The sequence below is a fragment of the Diorhabda carinulata genome, chromosome 3 (genome assembly GCF_026250575.1).
Source record: "Diorhabda carinulata isolate Delta chromosome 3, icDioCari1.1, whole genome shotgun sequence".
Taxonomy (NCBI): Eukaryota; Metazoa; Arthropoda; class Insecta; order Coleoptera; family Chrysomelidae; genus Diorhabda; species Diorhabda carinulata.
In genome coordinates this window covers 29,965,705-29,992,465 of record NC_079462.1, presented here as the reverse complement: position 1 = coordinate 29,992,465, position 26,761 = coordinate 29,965,705, and the positions used below count along the sequence as shown (strand labels likewise).

Below are 26,761 nucleotides of genomic sequence, written 5' to 3'. Positions count from 1 at the left end.
AAAAAACACCTTTAGGTAACCTAATCTGTGGTCATCTGGCCCTATAAAGCGGCGATTATACGAAACTGTTATTTTACCGTCGATTTATAGCTGAGAGGAAAAACAACGTCAGGATAAAAACGTTATCAAAGAAAGAAAATAGACAGGACTGCAATGTTATTTATAATTGTCAGTTTTAAACTATAAATTTTAGTTTCGATCAATTTCAGAAAATTAAAAATTTTGAGAAAAATCCAATCAGTGATCGATGAAATTGCTTGGTTTTTATTAACACGCTTTTATTAGTTTCACCTGTTAGTTTCTAATCGAATTGTTGGTCTTTTTGTTAGATTCAATCAGATTTAATTTAAACTTCACACTAGTCAAAGACTTACGACAATGCAATACATACTTCTATCAAAATATCTGATTATCTTGATTATATTCGCAAGGATTTATGAATGTCTTATCGTATCACGTGCATGAGAGTGAGAAAGATAGAGATAGTATGTGAACTACGTAAGCGCGCAGTCCCAGACTTCGAGATGCAACAATCAACACATCTGTACATATTACAAACGTGTTTAAAATAGCAAAAAGAACCAAGAATCAAAAATTAAATACCTAAAAAATAGAAAATAATTCTTGGCATAGGCATAAAAATACTGAAGAGAAAATGAATATCAATTTATAACCACATTCTTTGTATGACTTTCTCCTAGATATATATCATTCATTTTACAAGACTTCTAAGAAATGTTTGAACGTCTAGAAATTGCTACAAATATTCAAAAAGTTATCGAAATTCAAGAACACGCACATATAAAAATACAAATAATAAAACACTGAATGATTGTATGTTGTCGTTGAAATGATGATAGTTAGGATGAAAATCAATACCAATCAATTTGAGCATGCCTCATTTCCAACGAGTTACAATTTCGAGCAGCTGACGTTAATTAAAGAGGTGATAATATAAATATTATTTTTAGCTACGAGAAACCGGCTTTAATCATCGTATAGTGAAATAATTAGACTTAACTAGAATAATTATTTGGTTTCAAGTATAAATCCTAAGATAATTTATAATGATTGCCTCAGTAACTAAAAAAAATATCAGCAGGTTTTGTTTAAGTTTTTAAGAGTAATAGAGTGTATTATACCTACGTGTTTTTCTCTGGTAGGATCGCATCAGCATAATGTATCGAATATTAAAAAAATATTAGATTTAAATGATTTAAAAGTAACTTGAGCCAATTTCTTTTTATAACTGCAATGGACTCGTGAATACTTGTAAACCGAAGAAGATTTTTGAGATTCAAAAAGATTAAAAGTAACGGGGAGCCAAACCTGGCGAATAGGTAGCGGTGAAAGTTTATTAAATTGCTTCACATAGACACATAGAAACTACCAAGTACTCCTTATTGACCGTTTGACCCTCTGGAACGAGCATTATCTTGATTTTCGATCGACCGTTGTTTTTCCGGCAAGTTTTGACATCATATTCATAAATCTTTAACTTGTGAACCATCTCTTTTGCACCCTCTATTCGAAGAGATTTTGCAAACGATTAAGTCTAATATTAACAAACGAAACTTTAACTAAAATATGTGAAGTTGATCCATAATAGATGTTGAGAGCTTCTGTTATCTCACGGATGCCGATATAACATTTTTCGAGTGCCATTCAAAAGAAGTGGATGGGTGACTCGCGTGAGGTAAGTTTTCAACGACTTTAAGATGTTCCTGTATGTTTTGTGACTCTGAAATAGTTGCGTTCGCGATAAAGTAGACCCCCCAAAACAGTTTTACCATATTTTAACATTTTCGAGGATATTATAGCTGTAATTCCATTGAAAATAGAAAATTTCAAGCAAATTTATTTTTTTCAGTCAATATCGTAAAAAAAAAATTTCACATCATAACCAAGCAATTTAGGAAAAATTTTATGATTTATCTGCATCTTGAATTATATGCCGTGCATATATTTATAAGTTCAGCATAAACCATTTATTTCGTGTAACCTCGTGCATGAAAATCTAGTGGTTTCATCTCAGGACTACGAGGAGGAGCTAGTTCATACATTATTTTCAAGTAATTATCTCGAAAAATATTTACAACAATCTATTTATTTTATTTTATTGATATAAAAATTTCCTATTTAAAATTAGGCATTGCACAAATGTAACCCAGGCAGAGATACTATTATTATGTGAATTATCTCACTCCTGATGGGAATCAACGGGATCTGTTAATCAGATAGTTAAGTGATACAAAGTGTCCCTTATTTCACCATCCATTAATGTATCGTTTCGGATTACATAATTTTTTTCTTATATTATTTTGACTGTGAAGAACCCCAAATTTACCTACCAAATTCCTAGTTAGTATTGTTTTCGTTAAGATTTATTACTAAAACCAAGTGGTACACGCTCCTAATGGGAACCAACGTCATAGTTAAGTGATTCCAAGTGCCCATTAGATACATGAAGCTCCATTAACGAATCAGAAAGTGTCTTGTCCGATTTTATTTTTGTCAAAAAATGGATGTTTCAAGTTTATCTCGGTCGAAAAAAGGGTAATTTAAGTTTTATCTATTCAAAAAATAAATATTATTACGTTTGTTTGAAACAAAAAATGTTTTTTTTTGGTTTAATTTAGCCAAAAATTGGTTTATCACATATTAAATTGACCTACCAAAATTTCTAGTTAGTATTGTTTTCGTTAAGATTTATTACTTAAGCCAAGTGGTACAGGCTCCTAATGGGAACCAACGTCGTAGTTAAGTGATTCCATTAGACACTTGAAGTTCCATTAACAAATCAAATTACTTAATTTTATTTTATATTGATGCGACTCTAAAGACCATAAATATCAATTTCTATACTATAGCTTTTGTATACGATAAGATTTAGTATTTAAGGCAGCTTGTACACGGATACGGGGTTCTTGATAGTTTGACATTCGTCGAGTACGGTAGTCGGATTATTCAAACCAAGTTTAATTAATTATTTTTTTTCTTAATAAATAGTTTTATCAAAAGTAGTGAATAGAGTTGCTTAACTTGTGTATGTGTAACCATCATTGGTTAGCCCGGGGTTAAAAACGTTTGTTCATGTTCATCATGTTTTTGAGTATTTCGGCTACAAATTGTTCAGGATAAAGATCTTTTCCCATTCTGAAAAGACTAGGATCATATGTACGCGAAAGCATAGGCCCAGATAGGCTTAATGCTGCCAATTGAAGTTCAACTAGTCCAAGAAATTAATTTTAACGATATAATCGACATTTTGAAAAGGAAAATTTATCTCCAAATATCTTCCATGTTTATTAGTTATACTTAAAAATTATAATTCAATAAAATAAAGTTATTTTGAAATAAAAATATTGAATCAAAATTAGTGGAAGGGCGGTCCATCGACCTAGGGCGGCAGCAAGGTTGAATCCGTCACTGCATTTAGTTTTCGTCGACCGTAAACTGGGCTTAACACATTAGCATTGTTTGATACTACATCATCTTCAAAGGTTTAAAGTCGAAGATGAAACCATCTGCCATCTGTCGTTTTTTTTTTCTGTATGATTTTTCGACTAATTTTGTTTTTACAGCACCGGCTGCCGGACAGGAAAATAGAATTACGTGATAATATGCATTTTGAGAAGAAAATAATATTTTCATTCAAATATTTTTTAATTGGATAAAAACAAGAATGAGATAGATAATTAGTTATTTGGAAATTGAAGAAAATAGTATATAATTTTATTTTAGTAAGAAACGTGGCTTTTATTATCTTTAATCATTCCAGGAAATGAAAGTTATGGAATTGTTACGATAAAAAAAGGTTTTTTTCTTCTGATAAAAAATGGCTTCTTCTGTTGAAATTGGTCAAAAAGTTTATTTGAATTTGACCAAAAGTGAATTTTTTTAGTTTAACTTGAACAAAAAGTGATTTTTACATCTTTCTTTTCGACAAAAAATGACTTTTGTTAATATACTTAGATCAAAAAATGGCTTTTCTCAATTTATTTGGGTGTAAAATTAGTTCTCCCTAGTTTATTTTAGCCAAAAACATCTCTTCGAAATTTTTTTGGTCAAAGTGGCTTTTCCGATTTATTTTTGTTAAAAAATGGATTTTCCAGCTTCATATTGGTCGAAAAAAGGGTAATTTGAGTTTTACCTATTCAAAAAATCAATATTATTAGTTTGTTTGAGTCAAAAAATGGTTTTTCTTAGGTTAATTTATTCAAAAATTGGTTTGCCTTATATTTATCTTGGTCTGAGGACAAAAAGTGGCTTTTCTGAGTTTATTTTTGTTAAATAATGGATTTTTTAAGTTTATCTTGGTCGAAAAAAGGGTAATTTGAGTTTTACCTATTCAAAAAATCAATATTATTAGTTTGTTTGGATCAAAAAATGGTTTTTCTTAGGTTAATTTAATCAAAAATTGGTTTGCCACATATTTATCTTGATCTGAAAAAGGGTTGATTTTCCAAGTTTATTTGAGCTTCTTGGTTTGTTAAGGTAAAAGAATGGGTTTTCTCAATTTTTTGCCAAAAAATACCCACCAAATTGATTTTAGTAAAGAATTGTTTTATTTTTTCTAGTTTAATCTGGTCAAATGACTATGAGGTTAACAAGGTCAAAAATAGACCTCTCTTTGTATAATTTGATTAAAAAATGAAACTTTTAAATTCATCATTGTTACTAAAAAAGATTGTGACAAAAGTGGTTTTTTAGTTTACTTTGGTTGAAAATTGGTTTTTATTGTGAATTTAATAATTTTTTAGCAGTTGTATTTGTCGTAATTTTTTTATATGTATAAGAAGTAGGTTTTCACGTTTTATTTCTTGATTTTTCTTGTAAAAATATAGTTACTCTGAGTTTTTGGGTCAAAAATGACTTTTTTAGTTCAATTTAGTTGGGTTTTCACATATTTTTCCCAAAATTTTTCCCACTTGATTTTCTAATTTTAGCTTCGTGAAAGAAAAGGGTTTTTTTAGTTTGTTCCTGTTAAAAAACTATTCCTAATTTGTTCTCATCAAAAAATAGTTAGGTTAGGTTACATTTAATGGAAAATTGAATGAAAAACAAATTCCGGTAATGAATTCTTTATTAGGTTATACATAATTCCGAAAACTCTTCATCTTCTTCATCTTCCTTCAAGTCGTGGGTATATCATCTCCATTAATATACACTGAGTCCACTTATTGTTGATATTATGAAAAAAAGTTATTCTTCGTAAAAAGTTCTGAATGGTTTAAAAACTAAAATACAATCAACATATTTTAAAACTATGAAAGTACCCTAATTTTCTATAATAACGAAAATTAACTGATATGTTTCAAAACTTTGATAATATTTCAGTTTCCCAACTTTGTTGCAGCATTTTGTTAAAATATTAAGTGTTAAATAAGTTAAGTAATTAATTAATAATATTAAAACTTAAGTGGACACAATGTATAATTAAGAAGTCAAAACTTATATCTCGGCTACCTAATAAAATAAAACAAATAAATTGTAAGTTATGACAGAATTGTGGAGAATCAAATATAATTTCAAAAGAAAACGATTGAATTAATAAGATTAAATTGAATTATAACTCATTTCGTATTCTAGCCTGCTCTATATCTCACCCTGGTAGCCTTTAGAGTCAACACATAAATTATATCGCCAAGCCCCATAGATATTGAGGAGTTAATAATCTTAAAAAATATCTTAGAAACTGATGATTTGCAATTTCCATGAAGTGAAACTATTACCACAAAAATTCTATTACAGACATAAAAAATCGACCAGAGCTAAATCATCATAAGATATAATGAAACTTATTCTTTCCATTTAACATTTCATAACGAAAAACATTTTTTCACCACTTTTACAATAAACGGGAGTGAGTAAAAATATTATGAAAAACGTCGTTCACTATATGTAATGTGTGATTATGAATGATTTTCTCGACTCAGTTAAAATTACTCAACTCAATTACCAGAAAACCATATAAATAAGAACCTCAAGGAGAAGCCTGACCTCCCAAACTACGTTTCAAGTCAGAGAACTTCGCTTCCCTGTGTGCCACCAAAAATTTGGGGCCTTGATAACTAAAGATAATGACGTGACAACAGAGATCAAGGCAAGAGTTGCTGCGGGGAACAGATGTTTCTGGGAGTAAAGAGCACTCAAGTTTATAGGGTTCTCAAGAAAGTCAAAGCTCACAATTTACAAGACAATAATCTGTGCCGTAGTCAAATACGGATGCGAGACATGGATTATGACAAGTGAGCGGATTTTTGGCATGGTTGCGAGGAGAAATGCTGAGCTGAGACAAATCTATGGCGAGCCAAATTTGGTGGCGTTCATCTGGGGGGGGCGCATCTGATGTGGCTGGGACACATGGAGAGGATGTCTTCTGATAGATACCCGCACAAAGCCATGTATGAAGTTCCTGGAGGACGGCAAGTGAAAGGAAGACCGCGCCTTCGCTGGTTGGAGGACGTAGAGGCGGACCTGATCCAGCTAGGGATTCGACATTGGCACCAAAAAGGATTGGCAGTCGATTTTCAAGAAGGTCCTGGTTCTCAAAAAACCGTAGCGCCGGTTAAAGAAGAAAAAAGTGACAGATAAACTTCGAACGGTACTAAGTTGAAATTGTACTATCGAAAATAGCTCAACATAAGTCCCAGAAAAATGTTGAACATGAAAATGACCGTCTTTACATGGTAAACCGCACTCAAGATCTCTTTAATATATTTAAATTGGAGATTTGACCTCATCTGCCCCATAGTCCCTATCTTGCAGCTAGTGATTCTAAATTTCCACTTAGTGAGAAATATGCGACGAAAAGTTGCGTCATTGTGTGGTTGAAATAACATTCGAGCGAAATTCAAAGCTAATTCATGTGTATTAAGCCCGATTCATAAGCTTGCCTTTCCGTTTGCCGTTGCCGTTTGCTGTTACAAAATTAAACATAGAAATGCGTGAGACAATTCATACTTGCCGTTTGAAGTCGACGTCTGCTATTGGTGACTTGCAACATGAACGAATTTTTCCCGTTCGTAGCAGTAGAAAAGAGCCACATCAATTTGCGTTAGTCGCGTGATTTTTTCTAATTATGCCAATAAAAGACTCTTCGTTATTTTCCATAATATCGTTCATAAATACCGGATTACAAACAAAATCACAAAAATATAACGAAAACAAAAAGCAGTAGACGCATCAAAAAGAATAACAAAATTTTTAGGTTAACGGCAGCAACGTCAAGATTATGAATAGGATCAATAGACGTCAAACGGCAAACGTCTTCCGCGAAGTATCTTAGTTTGTTTGATGACTTTATTGTTCTTTACTTTATGAATAAACCTTGTATATAATATTTAACCAAAAAAAAATATCAAATGACTAAATAATGAACGTATAAAGTTGCCATTATTAATTTACACAATTAATTATAGAAAATTGATTTTGGAGAATAAAAAAATTTACCTGAATGAATCTTCTAAATTAAATAACATTTTGTCGGTAGATCGAATAATTTTCTTTCTGATGGTTAAATTTTGTACAATTTCCTGTAATTTTATGAAAACATTAGTTTAATTTTTCATAATCCACAAATTAGAGATATTGATCAGATCCCGAACCAATTTCTTATATCTCATTCGTTTTTTCAGCTTCTGGTGTAAATTTGAAATACTAGGATTGAAACCATAACCTTAAAAAATTTATTTAATAAAAATAAGAGTCTAAACATCAATCTTAAGAAGTTAATACCATATATGTTTGTTTACTTGTATAAAATATCATCGATATTGAAATGAAAACATTGAAATAAATATGGGATGACGTGCCTTTTTCCAATATCAATATCTTATAGAAAAAAAAAAGTTTCCAATATTTAATTTACTTAAATAAAAGCATTTTTTGTAAATGTTCTGGAAGAAAGAGACAAATATATATTTGCAAATTAGAGAGTTTTAAACGAAATTTACAAAAGTGAAAAATTCTTTCAGATTGACTGAAATCGACACCCAAAAATATAATGTGATTGCCACAGAACTATGCCTCATATAGTAAATGAAGTGCAATTGCTAAAATCTTTATGCAGTGACAAGTCTCAACAAATATAACAAGTTTCAACTTGCTGCCTCGATCAATTTCATTTAGTAGAGCTCGAACGACCACTTAGTCAAGTTATTTTCATACATCTCAATACAATTAGAAAATTTTTGACTAAAGAGAAAGATAAACATCAACCCAAATCAAAAACAGAACGGATGCTGTTTACGGTAACTAGTGTCCATTATTTTCAACAATTAAAAATTGGTCTAAATTTTTTTTCTCGGGACGAGAATCATTAGAAAATGTCCCACCTGCGGGAGGTCCTGTAATGGTGATTACTTAAGAATAATTGTTCTAAGTAACAAAAGATATCACAGCACAGACCGGCATTTAAAAAAAGTGTTCTAAGGATCCTACATGAACATTAGAATATGACAAAAATTTGGGCAAGGTGGGTTCTTCGAATTCTGTGCGCAGTGCCAAGGCAGCGTCGGGTTGTAGGCGATTTTTAGAGCTTTGCCGCGACGACCAAGAAAGTGTAATCCGGGTGAGGGAGCTATGGTCTTTTATTATGATCCGACATCGAAAAAAATTCCATAGAGAGGCATCAGAAAGGAGAGTTCGTGCCAAAAAAATCAAAGGTCATGAAAAGCACCAAACAAATAATGGCTGCAATATTTCAGTACTTGGATATCACTGCTTCCCTGCTACTGCACACGAATGTGACTATACAGAGATTGAACACCCATACTTTTGCCACAGAAACTCTTCTGTGCATGCGTCAATCATCATGACTTTTCACACAAATAGATCTAGATAAGATCTATCGAACAAAGTTATCCATGGTTCGATATCTGTTAACCTTCCTCGGATAACGACAACTTCCGGTATCTCCGGAAGTAAATGTTTCCGCATAAAATATACATGATAAATCGATTTGTCGTATCATTAATAGTCCATGTATAGAGTTTCACTGTGATCGTCGTGGGATGGCTAATCATACATGTGCCAAAAGGCTTAAGTAATTTTTTGGCTAACCTACCACAGAATTAATCCGGGTAGCAGCTAACAAACACTAGCTATGCTAGACGCTAACATCTAGACCGGATAAGCGCTAACAGAAGAAGAAAAAAGTATTGATGGTTTGGTAAACGAAATGACCAAATTGATGAAAAAACTCTCGCTGATAGACAGTCTTTTTTTGAATGATGAAAAGAGCTAAAACAACTTTAATACCTATAAAGAAGAGAAGTTTGATCGCCATAAAAACCAAGGATCTTTTTGTAAAACGTCGAAACGACATAAAATTTTTAGCTTCATAATTTGGTGTATACAAAAAATATTTACGATATTTTTTTGTTGACTTGAATTGTTTTGTAACCTTTTACTGTAAATTAAATAGAAAATTTGATGTAAATACCGTTTGTCCTTTTGGACTCTATATAAATAAAAATCAATCAAATATTTTTAGGTTAATAACAATGTTACAATGAGCTTACCTAACATATTTTTAACACTGTGTATTGATTAGTATGTTTAATATTTTTAAACGTAGCAGAAAGTTGGATGGTATCCGTCCATTACCGATTTTTAATTGTGAATTTTGATGCACCAATTTGAAGAAATGTCCTTAATGTCTTCGTCAAATGAATATGAGTTTTTTTAGTCAATCGAATTGCCCTGCAACCCAATCAATTGAGAACCTTCGACATCCGAATTCAATAATTCTTTTTATTCCTTTAACCTTTCAAAGTTTATTTCAGCCAAAAAATGAGTTTTTTTTTGACCAAATAAACGCTTTTTCAAGATGAATTTCTTCTTAAAATAGTTTGATGTGGTAAAGTATCTAACATATAGTAACGTTTTTAATTTTAATTTGATAATAAATGAGTTGTTATAAATTATTTTTTGAAAAATCTGCTTATCTGGGATAGCGTCAAAATATACTTTTTTGATTTCAATTCTTCCGAAAAAAGTTTTGTTTTAGATGTTTTTTGTCAGAAATCGGTTCAATTTGATTAAAAAGTGACTATTTCTGAATTTCTTTCAGAAAAACTTGTCTTTTCTGAATTTATTTTGTCAAAAAGCGTCTTGAGTTTATTTTAGTCAAAAACAGACAGTTTATTTTCAAGTAAAATCGCTTTTTTGATTGGAATTCGTTCTAAAAATATTTTATTTCTTCAGTTTCTTATTTCTTAGATCCTTTTATATGTTTTTTTGCTAAATTGTCTTAATTTTAGATCTCCCCTCTATCAAATGAATATGAGTGATGTTTATAACGTTATGGATTCGAAGGAATATTCTACATTCGTTTCTTATTTCAATCAATCGAATTGCCCTGCAGCCCAATCCATTGGGAATATTCAATATTGCGAATTGAAAGTCCGTCCAACCATACTTATTATCCCGTTAACCTTTCAGAGTTTATTTCGGCCAAAAAATGGCTAATCAAGTTTATTTTGATAAAAAAATGCTTTTTAGTTGAATAAAATAGTTTGGTGTCGTGAAATGTCTAACAAAAATTAACTTTTTCAATTGTTTTTTCAAGAGTGTATATTTGTCAAAAAATGCTTCATTTTTTATCTTATTTTAGATGCATTTCGTCAGAAATCAGCGCAATTTTGAGTTTAATTTGATCATTTATTCATATATTGATATTTATAAATTTATTTCAAAAAAAAATTGCTTTTTGTCGTCAAAAAGCGCCTTGAGCTTGTTTTGGTCACAAACCGGCATTTTACAAGTGTATTTTCAAAGAAAAAACACTTTTTCGATGTTTCGTTCAAAGAATATTCTATTTCTTCATTTTCTCATTTTTAACACCCTTATATTTTTGTTATTTCTAATTTGGTTTTGGGGTCTATCCTGATTAAAAATTAGATTCTGAAACAGGTAAAAATAGGTCGAAACGTGGATTTGTTGCCTATTTCAAAATATAATTTTTAATTAGAACAAACCTAAAATCAAGATAATTCAGCAACAAAAAATATTTTTGTGGAAAATTGCTTTTTTGAGTTTAATTTCATTTGGTTTTGGTTTAAACTGTGCTTCTGAGTTCATTTCCGTAATAACTGCCTAATCAGAGTTTGGTTTCATCAAAAAGAGCCTTTTTGATTTAGAATCACTCGAAAAATTGGTTCTTCAGTATCATTTAAATTGGCCATTTTCAGTTTTCTTTGGTCAAAAATTGACTTATTCCGCTTTTTCTCTCCATTTTCTTCAAAAACTTATTTAATTCAGTTTAATTTGGCAAAACGTAGCTTTTCCGAATTTATTTTGGTAAAAAATAACTTTTCTGACTATTTCGTCAAAATTTGCCTTATCAGAGTTTGTTTTTATTTTTAAATCAATCGAAAAAAGGTTTTTATAGTTGAATTTTTTTACTAATGGACTCCTCTGAATTTATTTTGGTAAAAACTTGTTTTATTTAGTTTATTTTGTCTAAAATTGACTCCACAAAATAGGAAAATGTTGAACTTTTTAGACCATTGTGACATCTTCTCAATTTTCTTTAAAACGGACAAGGACCGTTTTGGAATTTGCCTCATTTGTTGGTCCAAATATTTGATCCAAAGAAGCAACACTAATGAAATGGCCATTGATAGGACTCACGTATTACGTCTACATTCCAAACAAACAACGCTTTATCGATTTTTTTCTCAAAATTTCTTAGTTACGGAAAATTTTAAGGTTTTGGGATAACTATCGTAGTAAGTAAAGATTAATTTTTATTCTACTTGTATATACATTTATTAAATGCATACAATATTATGAATTCAATTTACGTAACACCTACACATTTCACAAAACACTAATAAAATGAAGCTATGAATATAAATACTTATACCAAGTTAATTAGAAATCGTTTTATTACGTACACCCATGAAATTTTCATGACTGTACGTAGAACGAGAGTTACGAGGGCCATTTTTCTTCCAACCTCCGATACGCTATAAATAAAGTAGAGTACAAAACAGACCTTGAAACTTCTGGAAATTCCGTGGACAAAGCAGTAATGGTAAATCTGCAATTTTCTTTAACCATTCTGTCAATTCGTTGAACCAGGTCATCTGAAACGACAGTTTTGCGACCTTGGTCCCCTTCATCATGCACATCATCTTTAAACTTTCGACATTCGACATCATTCACGCCTAACTCTCATCACTAAAAGTTTTCCCCATACACCCGACTCATTCTACGATGGATTTCTGCAATACTATGGCTTTCAGCCAGTAGAAAACGAATTATACTTGGCGAGAGCATCAATAACATGTTTACGTGGCTGTAGCACAACGCCGACTGACGCCTGAATGTCAACAATGGCGGATTGTGTAGTGTAGTCTGCACGGAGCGATCGGAGGTTGAAAAGAAAAACGGTAATCGTAAATACCACAATAAATAAGTATGTGAGTGGGTATTCAAGAACGAATATAAAAAATTTTATTATATTAAGTAAAATTCTTAAAATCGGCGTCTTTTACTAGGCAAATCATCAGCGTGTCGACTATCGTTGACCCAATGTCCGCCGCCTCGGTTACTACTTTCTTGACGTGATACGTCGCGTTCAAAGCGATTGCCACTGTGGCGCTCATACGAACTCATGAACGATTTTGGATCCTGGTCATGTAATAATAGAAGAGTTATAGTTAAATACGCTTTCATAATAAAATATAATAGAAAAGATAGACTTTTATCGTTATTAGAGCCTTTTCACATTTCGAAAAATTAACGCCTGCAAGTCATCCCAATAGGAAATATATAATTTTATTGTTAATAGGATCAATAAGCACTTGAGCTTCATTAATGCAGCCAAAATTAGAAAATAAATTACTAGTTGAAGACACTTAAATGGAACTAGTAGTTTATCATTAAATTAAAGTAAAGGGTTCGCTAACCTAACTTAACTTTCAACTTCTCAGTTTAATCACTTGATTTTGTGACGTTATGAGCACAGAATACGTAAGGTCTGTCTGTATTTGTTTTTTTTTTTTTTGTTTACATTAACCTTGTTATTTGGTTATGAAAAGACGGCGATTAGTTGTGGAATCTTCCGACCTGACCCGCTTTTCAACAGTTGCAGAAAGCTTACACAGCTTCGCTGTATCTTCATGCGAGTGTCCGTGAGATCTCAGCCAGAGGATGATCCCTCAAAGAAAACACAAAAATTTTGGAAAAAAATACATTCATTTTTCAACGTAATCTCTTTTTCAAGTCTGACGAATCTGACAATCTGACGAATAGGGTGCATGAGGTAGTCATAAAGGATTTGTGAGCAAGTACATTGTCTTGATGAAGCCGACGCCATGACCTTGCCTGTAGGTGGAACTGTCTTTGTTTTCTTTGGAGCCGGTTCACCCTTTCCAGTCCATTATTTTGATTCTTATTTTGTTTCGGATGAGGTGATGGAACCACGTTTCATCCATGGTTATGAAATGGAAAAATATTCGGCCAATTGCCAAACACTTGCTAGAAACATCTTCTCGACGCTATTTTTGTTTCATCTGCTAACTCGCGCACTTTCAGTCATCCAGTACCGCTTTGTGGATTTTCTTCAACATTTCTGGAGTTGTCACCTCCTTTGGTCGACCACTGCGATGCTGGTCTTCTTGTATCACATAACGATGTTTACAAATTCACTAAAAACGTTCACTATCGATGGCTGCCAAACAAATACTAAACAACGTGGTGTCTTCAAACTTGAAACATATGCTGGTATATATTGAGTAATTTCTAATACAGTGGTACTTTTCAAACTACCGCCATCTCTAGGTCAGGTCAGGTATTTCTGGGACTATCGTTGTTCCGCCGTGGTGTTTTATTTTTAAAACTGATGTCTGAAGGTACTCGATGTCTTTTAGACATTGGAACACTGATATACACTGTAAGGAGATTGTATCACAAAAAGGGCCCAACAGGGAATTCCTATTGGTTTACCAGATTTATAAATATCCTCAATATACTGCGTAAACCAAAAAATTACCACCAAAGAGTTTGTTAATGTTAATTTTAATTTTTGGTGCATAAACCATGCTCAAGTCAAAGACAAGATTAATGGAATTTCATACCAGAAATTTCTTTAATCTTTTTAATACTTTCAAATAATCTTTTTCTTTTTCGAAACAGGTTCGCCCTTTATAATCCACTGTCTTGGCCATAATTCCTCCGACATTATAAGACATATGACATGCCGATAACGATAACCTCTCCCATTTCTCTAATCTCCAATCCACTGTTGTTCAATATATTTTGTTGAATTTTTTATAATATTCCTGATTGTCGCAGTTTTTATCCATCCTGAACACTAGTGGTGAGTCAAGCTGATATAGCCAATTTGATATCTTCTTCTTTCTTCCATAATAGGTATATTGCCTGTTTCTTCTTCGATTTTCTTTCTCATCCTGGCTCTGTGTTGTCACTCCACCTCTTTCGTGGTAGACCTCTACTCTGCAGATTTATCTCCTGTGATTTTTATCAGTCTATCGTCTGCCGTTCGACTTACATGTTGGTTCCATTGATTCTTACGCCATTTATTAATGTTATCTACATCACATGATCGTACATTCTCTGTAACAATGTCGACTATTAATGGTCGTCTATTAGGTTTTCCAGAATATTCCAAAAATGTGATGTAGAAGTAGGACGCTGCATTCTGACTTTCCTGTCCAATTTGTCCCACAACAACTCAATCGTGTGGAGGTCGGGCGACTGTGACGGCCGAAATATGCATGGATGGGATAAAATTGCTTGTACAATTCTACCCTTCGAGCCGTTTGTTTTGCAAACAAATATACGGTTTTGTAAAAATTTATTAGATCCTTAATTCGAATCCATTGGAGAGACTTGATGGTGCGATATTTTTTAATGAAAAGGCTCTAGAAATATTTTCATTTTATTAGCAATATAGCCATATAATTACTCATTATACGCAATGAATTGATTTTTAGACAATCGGTATGCTAATACTGCTCCTCAATAATTCCAACTGCTCGCCATAAACTAGTATTTGCATGTTTAGTCGTTCTTTATACATATAATAAATAATTTTGATATAAATATAAGGAGGTTAAGCTCCAGAGCAAAAAGAGTATGTTCCGGGCTATCCCTTGAATGTAAATCAAAATGGGCGTCATGGAGGGGGCGCCCGCGTCAGCCGCCATCTTTAAAAACACGATTTATCAAATATCTCGCGAGCCGCGCATAGTACGACAAGATCATTTTTATAGATAATAATTCTTCCCATCTTTTTCATTTGAAATTTTTTTTTATATAACGCATAGGTTTTTATTTATATCGCCCCAAAGTTCCAACAACAAACAAAATTTATTATTCTAATATTGAAACTATTAGATTAGTAATTGTATCACCGCTGATGAGTAGCAATTTCAAGTAATTATAGAATTCTTAAATAGATAATTATCGAAAATTTACGGGACAAAATGAACAATCATAAAATAGATTTTATATGTTACTTGAATAGATTCCGATTGTGTTGAAATCAATTAAACAAATCAAACAACCAAGCTACTAGGGGCGCAACAACTGGGGGTGCCCCGGGTGTCTTGACACTCCCTAAAAATAAGTGGAAACCTCCTTTTAGAGTGTCAACCATGACCCATTTTAAAATTAAACCAAACTCACGTAACTCGGGGTGCTATTACTATAATGTTACAAATCTCTTTAGCGAATCATGAATGGTAGTTACTTCATAGACTTAAAAAAATATTTTATTTAGAATATTTTGAACTCAAGCTCGGTAGAAAGTTGCAAGTTCTAGTAATTCGCGAGTTACGAATGCGATTTGCCATATCACTGTACACTGTACACGTATTTTTTACTTGCTTTTCCCTTTTTGCCGAAAAAATTCAGTCATTTTAAAGGGTGGAGAAAATAAATATCGGCAAGCCCAGATATCGACATCGCATAAAAAGCTTGTGTTTGAGTTGACTGATTTGCTACAGTTCCAATATAGGAAAATCTTCATAACTACACATATGCCTGAAAATGAATTGAAACTCTTATCTAGTACTGATATTATTAAAATACTTTTATCAAGTAAAGAATCACATCAAAATATTGAACTAGTTTTCCAGTGTATATATGTTGCTTCAAAGCTCCTGTCTATTGAATCAGTTTTCGAATCTCTAACAACACAGTATAAATATTGCAACAAAAAAAGGAGACCAATAATAAGTGATGAAACTGCTCATCATAAGAGATGATTTTGGTCAATGGACCACTGACAACCAAGTATGATAGTGTTGTTTTAGTGTCTGAGTCTGAGTACATGAATATGAATTTAGATAAATGGTTAATGGTAGCCAATGTGGCTACTTTTTTTTTCTTTTTAGTTATGATAAAGACACACCTTTGAGTTAGGTTGTTGTGCCCCTGAAAGCTACGTTTCCAATAGAAGTAATATCAGTTACCGAAGTAAAAAGAGAACAACTTGCTACACAGTATCCCAAAAAAAATTCTTAAGCTGTAGGTAAAAAGTGTTCTAGGCAATGAAAATCAAGGAGTGCTCAATCAATGTTAAAAAGTTTCGCATAATTAGGTTATTTTGAAGTTACACAAAGTGTCCTAATTGTTTTTGAAAAATTTTCCAAGAATTAACTTTCATTTTATTTTGATACATTCATATTGGGAAGATAAGATTTGATTGTTTTCAACCACCATTTTGTTGTATAATAGACTATTAAGTCAATCTAGTAATTTTCAATAAGAAAATTATCAACATCAAATTAAAAGATTATTTCATTTCACTTCAATCCAATTTTTCTTGATGATTATGGAAAGGATTAAAAATGATTTAAGAAGCTAAATACATACATAAGTCACTAAATACAAAAAATTTAAGTAAACAAAATAACTGGAACACCCGGTGAGGTAAAAAACATAACCTCAAAATACAAAACTGCTTTATATATCAATCACTTGATGAGTTTATTCTCTTTATATGGAAATAACTGAATTTCACATTTATTGAGACCAGTTGTACCTTGGTTCTTTGTATCATTGTATTTAAAGCAAATTTTACAATTTCAAATCCTCTATAACTTATATCTCAAACAAGATTAGCTTATTTTGAAGTATCATCTGCAGGAGCCTGGTTTGGCCAAGCCATTCATCCTAGAGCCATCTGGGTACCAGCTAGCTCCATTATTTAGTATAGCGGGCTTAGAATAACCAGTGATATATGCCTTCAAACCTTATTATTGATGCTCGTGGACGTCATTTCGTTACCAGCCATTAAAATCAGGGGATAGTCACCATCGACCTAAGTCCAGATTTTTTCACAGCCAGTTGGTGCGGGCTTGAGAATGTTCAGCCTGTATACTATCCTCATGGCTTCAAATTGTATCTTCAGATTCAAAGGTTGGAGACCCTGTAGTATGCATGGAATCTGTGATAACACGCGAGGCGTTGTACTTTATTTTGTTTTTGCTTTCTCTATACAGGACCACCACACCATAGTACCATACGTTTAACAATTGAGGTATAGTTCATGCAGGTGACTTTTTTTATTTTGTTTTTGTAAAAAGAAGCCAGGATTTATTTGTCATATTCTTATTTAAAATGTGTCAATTTGACAATTTAATGTATATCTACAACAGATTATAGATAAGTGGGATCAACTACCAAAGTTTTCCAAAAGAATTTTTTCTAGTAAGAATTACAAATTATATGTCGAGTATAATAGAACATCAGATTATGTTTCATTTGATGAATATAATTACGATTCCTATAACTAATGATAAATAAAAGATGCATCCATCTAAACATTGCAATAAACTAATGCAAACTCTGTTTATAGGCTCTAAATATTCGTAAAATCAGGAAACAATAAAAATGGAGTAAACAATTCATTTCTGCTATTTCATATAATGATTCATCTTTTTAATCAACTCGAGGTGTCCAGAATTTGATGTTAAAAAGCTAAAAATAAAATTAAACACTTACCATAGTTACATTATCCCCTTGAGCTAAAACAAAATATTTCGAATCAATATATAGAATAATTTGAAGAAAATATTGGCATAGAGCGAAGATCAGATGTCCTCAGCTCTATCTGCCTGCAGAGTTATACCTCTAGCAACTGCTAAGAAAAAAGTTTTAATATACCAAGAACCACCCTTTGGGGGTAAATTTCATGGAAAATATCCTGAGTGAAAAAAAATGGGAACTTCCCCAAGAACAAGAAAAAATTGTTGAATGGATTAAATTTATGACAAATAGCAAAAACACTTAGGATGCTGTAGAGGTATTCACTATATTGAGATAAAAATCTACTTACAGTCTTTACTATATTCGATTGGCGTATCATAAACATGCTCTTGTTGATCTAGAATAGAATTCAAATTGTGTGCTTGCATGAAAAGGTTATTTTCTTGTTGTTTCCTTCTTAATTCATCTTGAACGGATAGTCTCGATTCCAAATGTTCTTGAGATCTTCTCCTCAGTTCTTCAGCTCTCATTCTTTCTTCTTCCACCTGCCTCTGCTTCATTTCCCACTCTCTCTTCTGTCTATCTTTGTCCATTTCTCTAGCTCTCAATTGGTTTCTAAGCATTTCAGTTTCATGCTCATATTTAGCATATTCCATTTGAGCTATTAATTTTTCTTTTTCTAGATCAAATTCTTTCTTAAGAGCTTCTTCTTTTTGTGCATGTAGATCATACAATTGTTTCCATCTCATACCGTACTCGTTCTCAAAAGACCCAGGAGCAGCGAATCTTGGACCTTGTTCCCTCTCATTTGAAAATTCTGGATTCTTCTTGTTAATGTTTCTCTCTGGATATCCATCAATGTCATCTACCACATCAAAAGACTCTACAATCGCAGGTTGTAGAGAACCAGTTAAGAAGAAACAACCTTCTGAACACCTTCTAATAGCATGTAGGGCAGATCCCTTGCGAGCATAATCAATGATAGCTTCTCCTGTGGTTTTTCCTCTCTCATCAACACACACAGTTGCTCTCTCAACCTTAAATGTTAATAACATGTGAAATAACTTATAAACATAAACAATCAACTTACCTCTCCAAAAATAGAAAAGGCATAGTGCAGCAATTCATTGGAAACATAAGGAGTAAGATTTTTAACTTTAACTGAAGCTGAATTAGGAGCAAATCTTATTTTCAAAGTACGAGACTTAACAACAGTGCCATCAAGTTCCCTTTTTGCCTTCTCTGCATTGCAATGGTAATCTACTTTGACAAAACCAAAGTTTTTATCTTTATTCACAAAAACTTCAGCTATTTCACCATAGGGTTTAAAAAGTTCAACTAATTCTTCTTCCGTTACTTCTGATCCAATATTACCTATGTATAATCTGTTACGTCCATTAAACTTTTTTTCTGTGAAATCTAGTGGAGGTAAATCATAAGTAGGTCCTCTAATTTGGTTTAATCTTTCCAAGAATTTGTCTTCAGGTCCTCTCATTCCACCTCTTGGTCCCCTCATTCCACCACCACTATGGTCATCTCTATTATCAAACCCATACCCACCTTCTCCACCCTCACCCTCAGTTTTCACATTTCTTCCACCTCTATAACCTCCACGGTTACCACCTCTTCTTTGTTCAAAGTTTCTGCCACCTCTCTGATTCTAAAGGAAAAGTATTATACAACTTTAACATAATAATGTAACAATAAATTTATGTTTAAACAAACACCACCTATAATAATTGCATAGAATAAGTATAATTTTCAAACCAAATAATTCTAAAAAATAATACATTGTACCTCAATGGTATTCCCAAATATAAAATTGGTCACATAAATATTATAGTTTAGGTAATGCGCTTCATATTCTTAATAAAACAGCCGAGAAAAAATATAACAAAAACGATGCCAGAATCCAGGGAGTTAGAATTACATTAGTCATTAATAAAAAATACTCAAACTACAAAATAATTTCGATCAAAATACAAAATAAATTTATTATTTACCGAACCGGAGCCGCCCCCGCCGCCTCCTCCTCTGGGGCCACCGAATCTTCCACCACGTCCAAATCTTTCGCCGGTCCCTTCATTGCCGCCATGGTTTTCTGCTCGTTGGAAAACGCTTGGTTTATCTTGAACATTTGCAGTAGTATCATTCGTAGAAGTTGTAACTTCAATATTAGTAGTATCAGGTTTATTTTCAGCTTGCATTGTGATATTTACCGATTTTAAATGTTACACTTAAATAATGTAAAAATTATTTTGTTTAAGACAACACCAACCACAGCAAACAACTCAGTTAAATGGAGGATCAATTCATCGTGTGATGAATGACATATTGCGATCAGTGATTTTACCACTGATATTTTGTATCACCTATAGGTGATTGTTGACTTTTTCTTTTTTAATACAAATTTGAAAAGAATATTTTCAATGAATCTCTGATACTCATTTTGCTCTATTATTTCAAATACGTTTGCTATTTTATTCTACAATAATCGTACAGAATATTTAAAAAAAACAAGACACCTGTCATCCTTTTTTCAATTTTCATAATCAACGCCACAGAATATACCATGGTATGGTGTTTTTTTTTATATACCATGGTATGTTCTGTGACCAAAGCTAAAAAAGTTTTTAATGAAACCAATAGAATTAATAAAGTATCAATTCAAAGATTATTTCTATTTGAGCACAAGGTTTAAATACACCATGAAAGGCAAATCTAAAAGGAGAAATATGTCACCAAATTAAAAAGTAATTTGAAAATGTTATATTCTTTGGTATGTCATTATTTTATATTGGTAATACAATTAAACGCAACTAATAAAGATTCTAAATCATCAAATCCTTATTAATATATCCGCTTGAGTTGGTTTCAGATTTTGGCTAATTTTTATTATTTTACAGTAGGTTATTTTAATTTAACTGGAACTACAAAAAATACATATTGATCAACCAATCAACTGTTTGTTCATGTTTGCTTGTGCAACCAAAGAAAATTAATGAATTAGTGGTTGTCTACATTCTGCTTGTGTGAAAATGTGAAAAATTGCGTAAGCAAAATCAAAAAGTAATGAAATAGTGATGGCGAGAATGTCAACAAATTATCCTGTCAATAAATAGGCATGCAATTTTGAGTCATGTTTAAAAAACCAAGATATTATTATTGTTTAGTGTATAGGCCTAGTGTAAAGTGCAAACCCTTGAGGACATACATAATTAAATTTAACTAGTTAACCATAAGGTGAGTAATATCTTATGTAGTATGTAGTAATATTTTATGCCAATTTCCGGTATAAGTTGCTATTTAGATAATATTAAACGTAACCAGGTATTCGTTTTTATGTTGTATGATATCTACTCTGTTTCCAATTGTTAGGAATATTGACGATGTTGATAAAACATACAGTTTAAAGTGATGTATTGGATAAAATATACCATACTAGGTTTTTAAAGAGTTTTATTTACTTTAAAATATAAATGCTCTCATAGTACTGTCTAGAATGAAATATATATGTTTCACCAAACCAAACTGAATACTTGAACATCTCTTAAATAATGTAAAGTGAAACTATTTTCAACAATAAGTGGACATCGAATTCTTTAGTGATTTTTCCACATAATTTGGATAAATTTTAGTTTATATTTTGTTAACATAATTCTCTGTGTTCTAAAGTTTTGAGTCATCATATAAAAATTGTTAACTCATGAGACCATCAATTGAATAGTGATTTTTAAATTTCTCCCATCAAAAATTTTTTAGCTCTACTAGCTGAATCACACAAATTGTGGTACAAATTCAAATGTTTACATTGCGAAAAGAAAACTTTAGTATTGGGGTGAAAATGCCTCTTAATTATTACATATGGGAGATAATTTTAAAGATAAGTTCACCTCCTAAATTTTTTAATATTTTCTATATAAGAGAAATAGCTTACCCTTATTTTAAACATCAACAAAATCTCCTTATCTTGTGCACCGGTACTAATAAACTTTAAAACCACCATAAAATGTTACAAAACAAGCTACTAACCATAAAAATATAGCTTCTAAAATAAAGAACCACAAACTCAATGATAATTCATCTACGCCTACCTTTGGCTACATTTTGCATGGTATTATATTCAAATAAAATTGTACCAACTTTGAGTGCAGCAGTTTCTCCTATAATATATGAAAAATAGTGATATATTAAAAGATAAACTGCTTTAGAAAACTTTTTGGAAGCCAAACTAGATAATAAAGTTAAAATACCTCATATAAAAGCAGCAGTGGAACTAATAACTCACTACCAACCAGTTCAAATTTTATGCTCATAGATAATTAGTATAATAAAAATTATTGGGGTTTGATAACCCCTTAAATTGAACCATGTATATCTATCTTAAGTAATTGAACAAAAACATTTTACCTAGTAATTAATATTAGAAATCACTTGTTTATACAAATATTTTATTTACTTTTAATGTTTATTATAATTACCAAATATTATGAATAAATTGAACAACATTCATGATAATTTAAGAAAATATATAATAAATACATAAACAGATGCATTTTAGTATGCTGGAAAATGTATCCATTGATAATTTCTAATATAAATGCTTATATTTGTTATTAATATACCAAAATATGATAATTAACAATAATTCAAAGTATATGAAATTTTATTAAAATATAAATAATTCCTTCTCTTATGTAATTGACAATACTGAAAAACTTGTGATTGCATCGTTAAAACTTTGTCCAATGGATTTCGGGACACACTGTAGTAGAGGAGAATGAAATAGACGGACTTGTTAAAGTGGGGGTGGATGTACTCTTTGTAGGACCTAGATTCTTTTATAGAATCGTCTATAGACAATATAGAAAACACTAAAGAAAAAAGTAGATAGGGAAAAGCCAATAACTGGAACACTGTAAAGGGGTTGAGGCAGGCAAACTGTAATTAGGGAAAATCTTTTGAATATATCAACTTATATATGAACAATCTACGGAAACTAACAGAAGACTTTTTGGGGTATTGTCGCCTCAATGGACATTTGAAGATGCTAGGCTTAGCAGAAAATGCAACATGCACATTTTGCTATGTAGAGGAAGAAACATCTTTTCAGATTCTCTTGAAGTATGAGACACCTAGGAGCGTATAAAATAGAAGACGAAGACAGCTAGACCAGTTCTACATCTTGAACATTTTGAAAGAAGTGGGATAAATAGATCATCTATAAACACTGAGTATTCCATCTATTGTCATTTTGTCATTCTGCTGCTAGTCTTAAAATGGATAGTTTTTGGTAAAAACATTGGTGATTGTCCTATTTAATATTGGAATATTGATATAAACATTTCAAATTTTATATGTAGACAAAATATAATAAATGTGAATTCTAATTTAGGGTATACTAGAAATGAATGTATGTTTAGATTACATCAAGATATATTTTGAGGACAAATGTAAAATACATTAATTTTAATACTTTTTATGAACATAAGTTGTCAAAGAATCATTTACAATTTAAATATATCAAATATATTGGCGATGATTCAGCAACTCTTTTATGGTAGAATTAACCTTCAAACATGATGATAAGCACAAATTAGTTTGGTATTAACTACAGTTCAACATGGAAAAAACGGTTTTCTACATTTTTCATAAACATATTGTTTACATTGTATTTTCAATTATTTATGTGAGAATAACTGTTATTGTTTAGAAGTAAAATCAATACCTTATAAAATTAAAAACAAGAGTTAATTACCACGAAAATATCAAATTTTTATTATAAAAAAATTCATTGTACACAATTGAACAAAATAATAATTCTTAATGTCACTAAATAAAATTGTAAATAAATTTAAAACTGCATAGTATTTAAAATCAACATGGTCCTTTAACATTTCAATTCATGTTACCTTACCTCCCTAGTAAAGGTCGATTTATTTGTGGCGAAATATCCTGAGAGAAATTTCATCTTACTTCTTGTATATGAAGAATAGAATCTTGCTCGACTAATACTAGCGAGAACTAACCCTTCATCTTTCCATATAGTATATTTCAAAAATTAAAACTAGAAAGACGAAGCTAATTGTTTGAAATGTACACCAGTGGTAATACCTTAGATTCTTTTTTTGAAATTTATTTTCACATTGTCACAACATCTCGACCTCATCAGATTTGATAGATGTCCTTTTTGATATATTTCAATATTGTGAAGACAAATGTTGTATAAGTTAATATCATAATTACCACTGAGTAGGATATAATAAATAAGTATCTAAAGAGTCCGAAAAATGGTCTTACATACAGGCCTGGCAACCAAACGGGTTGGTTCTCTTGTTTTTGGGAAACTAAATGTTTGACACAGGATGTGGTTCATCTATGGTTTGAAATAGCTAAAGCGCGGCGCTACCGTCTAGAGATGGACGTGAGTAGGGCACAGTTACATGTATAATCCATAGATAAAAGATATACACGATTATTTTTTTCTCATTTAACTATTTTTATATAATCACATTACGTATTAAATAGTCCGAACTAAATGTTAAAAAAAATATATCAATTTGAGGGAGCAGATTTTTAGCTAACACTTCTTTTTAGGAAGTACTCAAATGAGGATAAAAAATATTTGGCAAGCAATAAAAACTAAATGCGCAGTCAGTGTCAAAAAAAAGAACTATAATCTGGGTATGGTGTACTTGAATAATGTATCATTACAGATCACCTATATTTAGATGAATCAAAATAATGTTATTTCTTCTAACCTAAAAAACTGGTAAATTAAATTTTATTAATGGTTCGCGATTTAAAATATTTCAGGTAGTTCATACTACTACTTTACCACTAATAAACTTCGAATTTATGTTTTTATTTATATTTCTCAAAATAACACATTTTTAAGATACAGTATCACAAAACATGAAATTTTGAAAACTATTATGAAAAACAAAATAAATTTGGAAATTTATTAGTTATAATATTGTTAGAAGAAATATATTGAAGTTATTGTAAGAGCACTTTTCTTCTTACTCAAGTGAAATGTAGACAAATCAAGTTTTGAGAATAATATGATAATCCTTCAATAATAATAATAATCTAAATAGAACGTGTTATTATATAAGGTGAAAACATATTAAGTAATTAAACCTTATTTTAATAAATTGTATCCATTAAACCGCATATCAAATCCTTTGCAGATAATTTAGTATTGTTTAATTATAGCCTACACTTATCCATTAAATGTCCTTATAAGGATTTGGGAACGAAAGCATTATTAGATCCGTAATGTTATACACAACTTTTATTGAAAGTCATTTTAAAAAATTAACAATTAACACTATACATAATCAAAAATACACAAAAACACGAGCACAATACAACGATTATGAATCACCAAGAGAAACATTGAGAGAAACTGTACAATGTATACCAACATTAAATTATCCAATTTTGTGTCAAATTCCCAACTTGATATATAGGTATGGTGGCAGATCCATCTATGGCTCTAAACTTTAATTACAAAAATGATTCAACCTTGGGCCATCTGTGTAAAACGTCTTTAAAATAGGTGGTTTTTGGGGTATCATACTAGTGTGTAATTTTCAGAATACAAGCAAAACGTTAGTTTTACAAAAGTATTGCGATTACTGAATTGATCGACATTTGGTTGGTTCTTAAAGCCGAAACTAAATTTTTTCATCGCCTAATTTATTCATCTTATCGGATTCTGAATTAAAGTACTGTGTATAAAACAAAACAATCATTCTAAGTAAATTGTTGGTTGATAAAATATTCATAATCGATATAAAAATCGTCAGATTCACATTACTGGAAAGTATTCTAAAATATGAAAGAAAGTTCTAATTAAAAAGAAACAGTCAACCTAATTTTAGTCGCAAGTTCAAGGAAATTTTAGTATTACTAAAGATTTTTATAATTATTAATCATAATATTGCCTAAGAAAAGCATATTAGTAGATAGCAAGTCTCCAATTAGTATTGCATTGTCATATTATGTAAGCGCTGAACTTTATATATACAAAGATAACAAATAACCCCTGCAGACCTTCTAATAGATTAAGATTTTCTAGCATTGTAATTAGGTTATAAAATGGTATTATATTTACAGGGTGCTCATTTTTAACGGATACTCAGTTAATAAAACTAGTACAATGAACTTGTATCCAATATAACATAGTATAAATGCTTTTGGAAGCAGTTTTCGGTATTCATTATATAATCCCTGGTGTAATCGAAAATAATCGATTATTTTTCTCTCATTTCTGAAGTAATCTATAATTCGGTTGAACAACCGTTGTAAATGGACATAGAAATTTCTTCCACGAAAATTTAGTTGAAGAACCTGTATAGATGGACAGGATGAAACCGAAATCTTCTGTGTCAATTTTGTTACTGATAACATCTTCTACATATCCTTCTGAGACACTTAATATTTTCTAGCTTCCGGGTCGTTACAATTTGAACAAACTTGAATTACCAGTGTATAATTCAGGATTTGTTAAATTTAGATTTGTAGCGATATCCAAGGGAATTTTTTCAATGGAATTCATCTCAACAACTTAATTACGGCAATGTCTTTTTACATATTACGTTTCAATGCTTTTACCTGATGTGTAAACTATGAAAAATGACGTATCATAGACGCTCTTCTATTATGGGTGAGTTCTGATGCATAAGCTCCCCCTGCTCTTCGCTCATATCCCCTAAATTTTTCGGAAACCTATCCAGGTGATTATGAAAGAAGTGGAGTTTTATGATCATAGAATTGAGTA

General features: G+C 31.2%; 2 protein-coding genes across 6 annotated transcripts in view; one reads left to right on the top strand and one right to left on the bottom strand.

Annotated features, from left to right (window-relative positions):
• Positions 1–5,068: 5,068 nt before the first annotated feature.
• LOC130891762 (hrp65 protein-like) lies at positions 5,069–24,353 on the bottom strand. 5 transcript variants are annotated; one of them, XR_009058950.1, is made up of 6 exons: positions 19,977–24,353; positions 19,064–19,633; positions 18,323–19,010; positions 17,989–18,011; positions 7,456–7,681; positions 5,069–5,469 (listed from the first exon to the last, which is right to left on the bottom strand). XR_009058950.1 is itself a non-coding variant. In XM_057796710.1 (5 exons), exons 1-5 carry the CDS (start codon positions 20,178–20,180, stop codon positions 7,637–7,639), a joined length of 1,530 nt encoding a protein of 509 aa, XP_057652693.1. In that variant the 5' UTR covers positions 20,181–24,353; the 3' UTR covers positions 5,069–7,636. The 5 variants fall into 5 exon arrangements, 2 of the variants coding, with proteins under 2 accessions (XP_057652693.1, XP_057652692.1); XR_009058951.1 differs by having other exon boundaries at positions 5,069–5,240; XR_009058952.1 differs by lacking the exon at positions 5,069–5,469 and adding an exon at positions 9,528–9,708 and having other exon boundaries at positions 7,459–7,681.
• LOC130891761 (kelch-like ECH-associated protein 1) overlaps positions 20,969–26,761 on the top strand; it is a 29,562-nt gene continuing 23,769 nt past the window's right edge. The window contains exon 1 of the mRNA XM_057796708.1: positions 20,969–21,216. The gene's annotated coding sequence lies outside the window, so the exon portion shown is untranslated. The remainder of the gene's footprint in view (positions 21,217–26,761) is intronic.

Excerpts from the sequence above, each read along its gene's own strand:
- LOC130891762 (XM_057796709.1), bottom strand. The coding sequence starts at position 20,180 with ATGCAAGCTGAAAATAAACCTGATACTACTAATATTGAAGTTACAACT. Across the intron at positions 19,634-19,976 it reads GCGGGGGCGGCTCCGGTTCG|AATCAGAGAGGTGGCAGAAA; the intron begins GTAAATAATAAA and ends CTTTTCCTTTAG. Across the intron at positions 19,011-19,063 it reads CCTTTTCTATTTTTGGAGAG|GTTGAGAGAGCAACTGTGTG; the intron begins GTAAGTTGATTG and ends TTAACATTTAAG.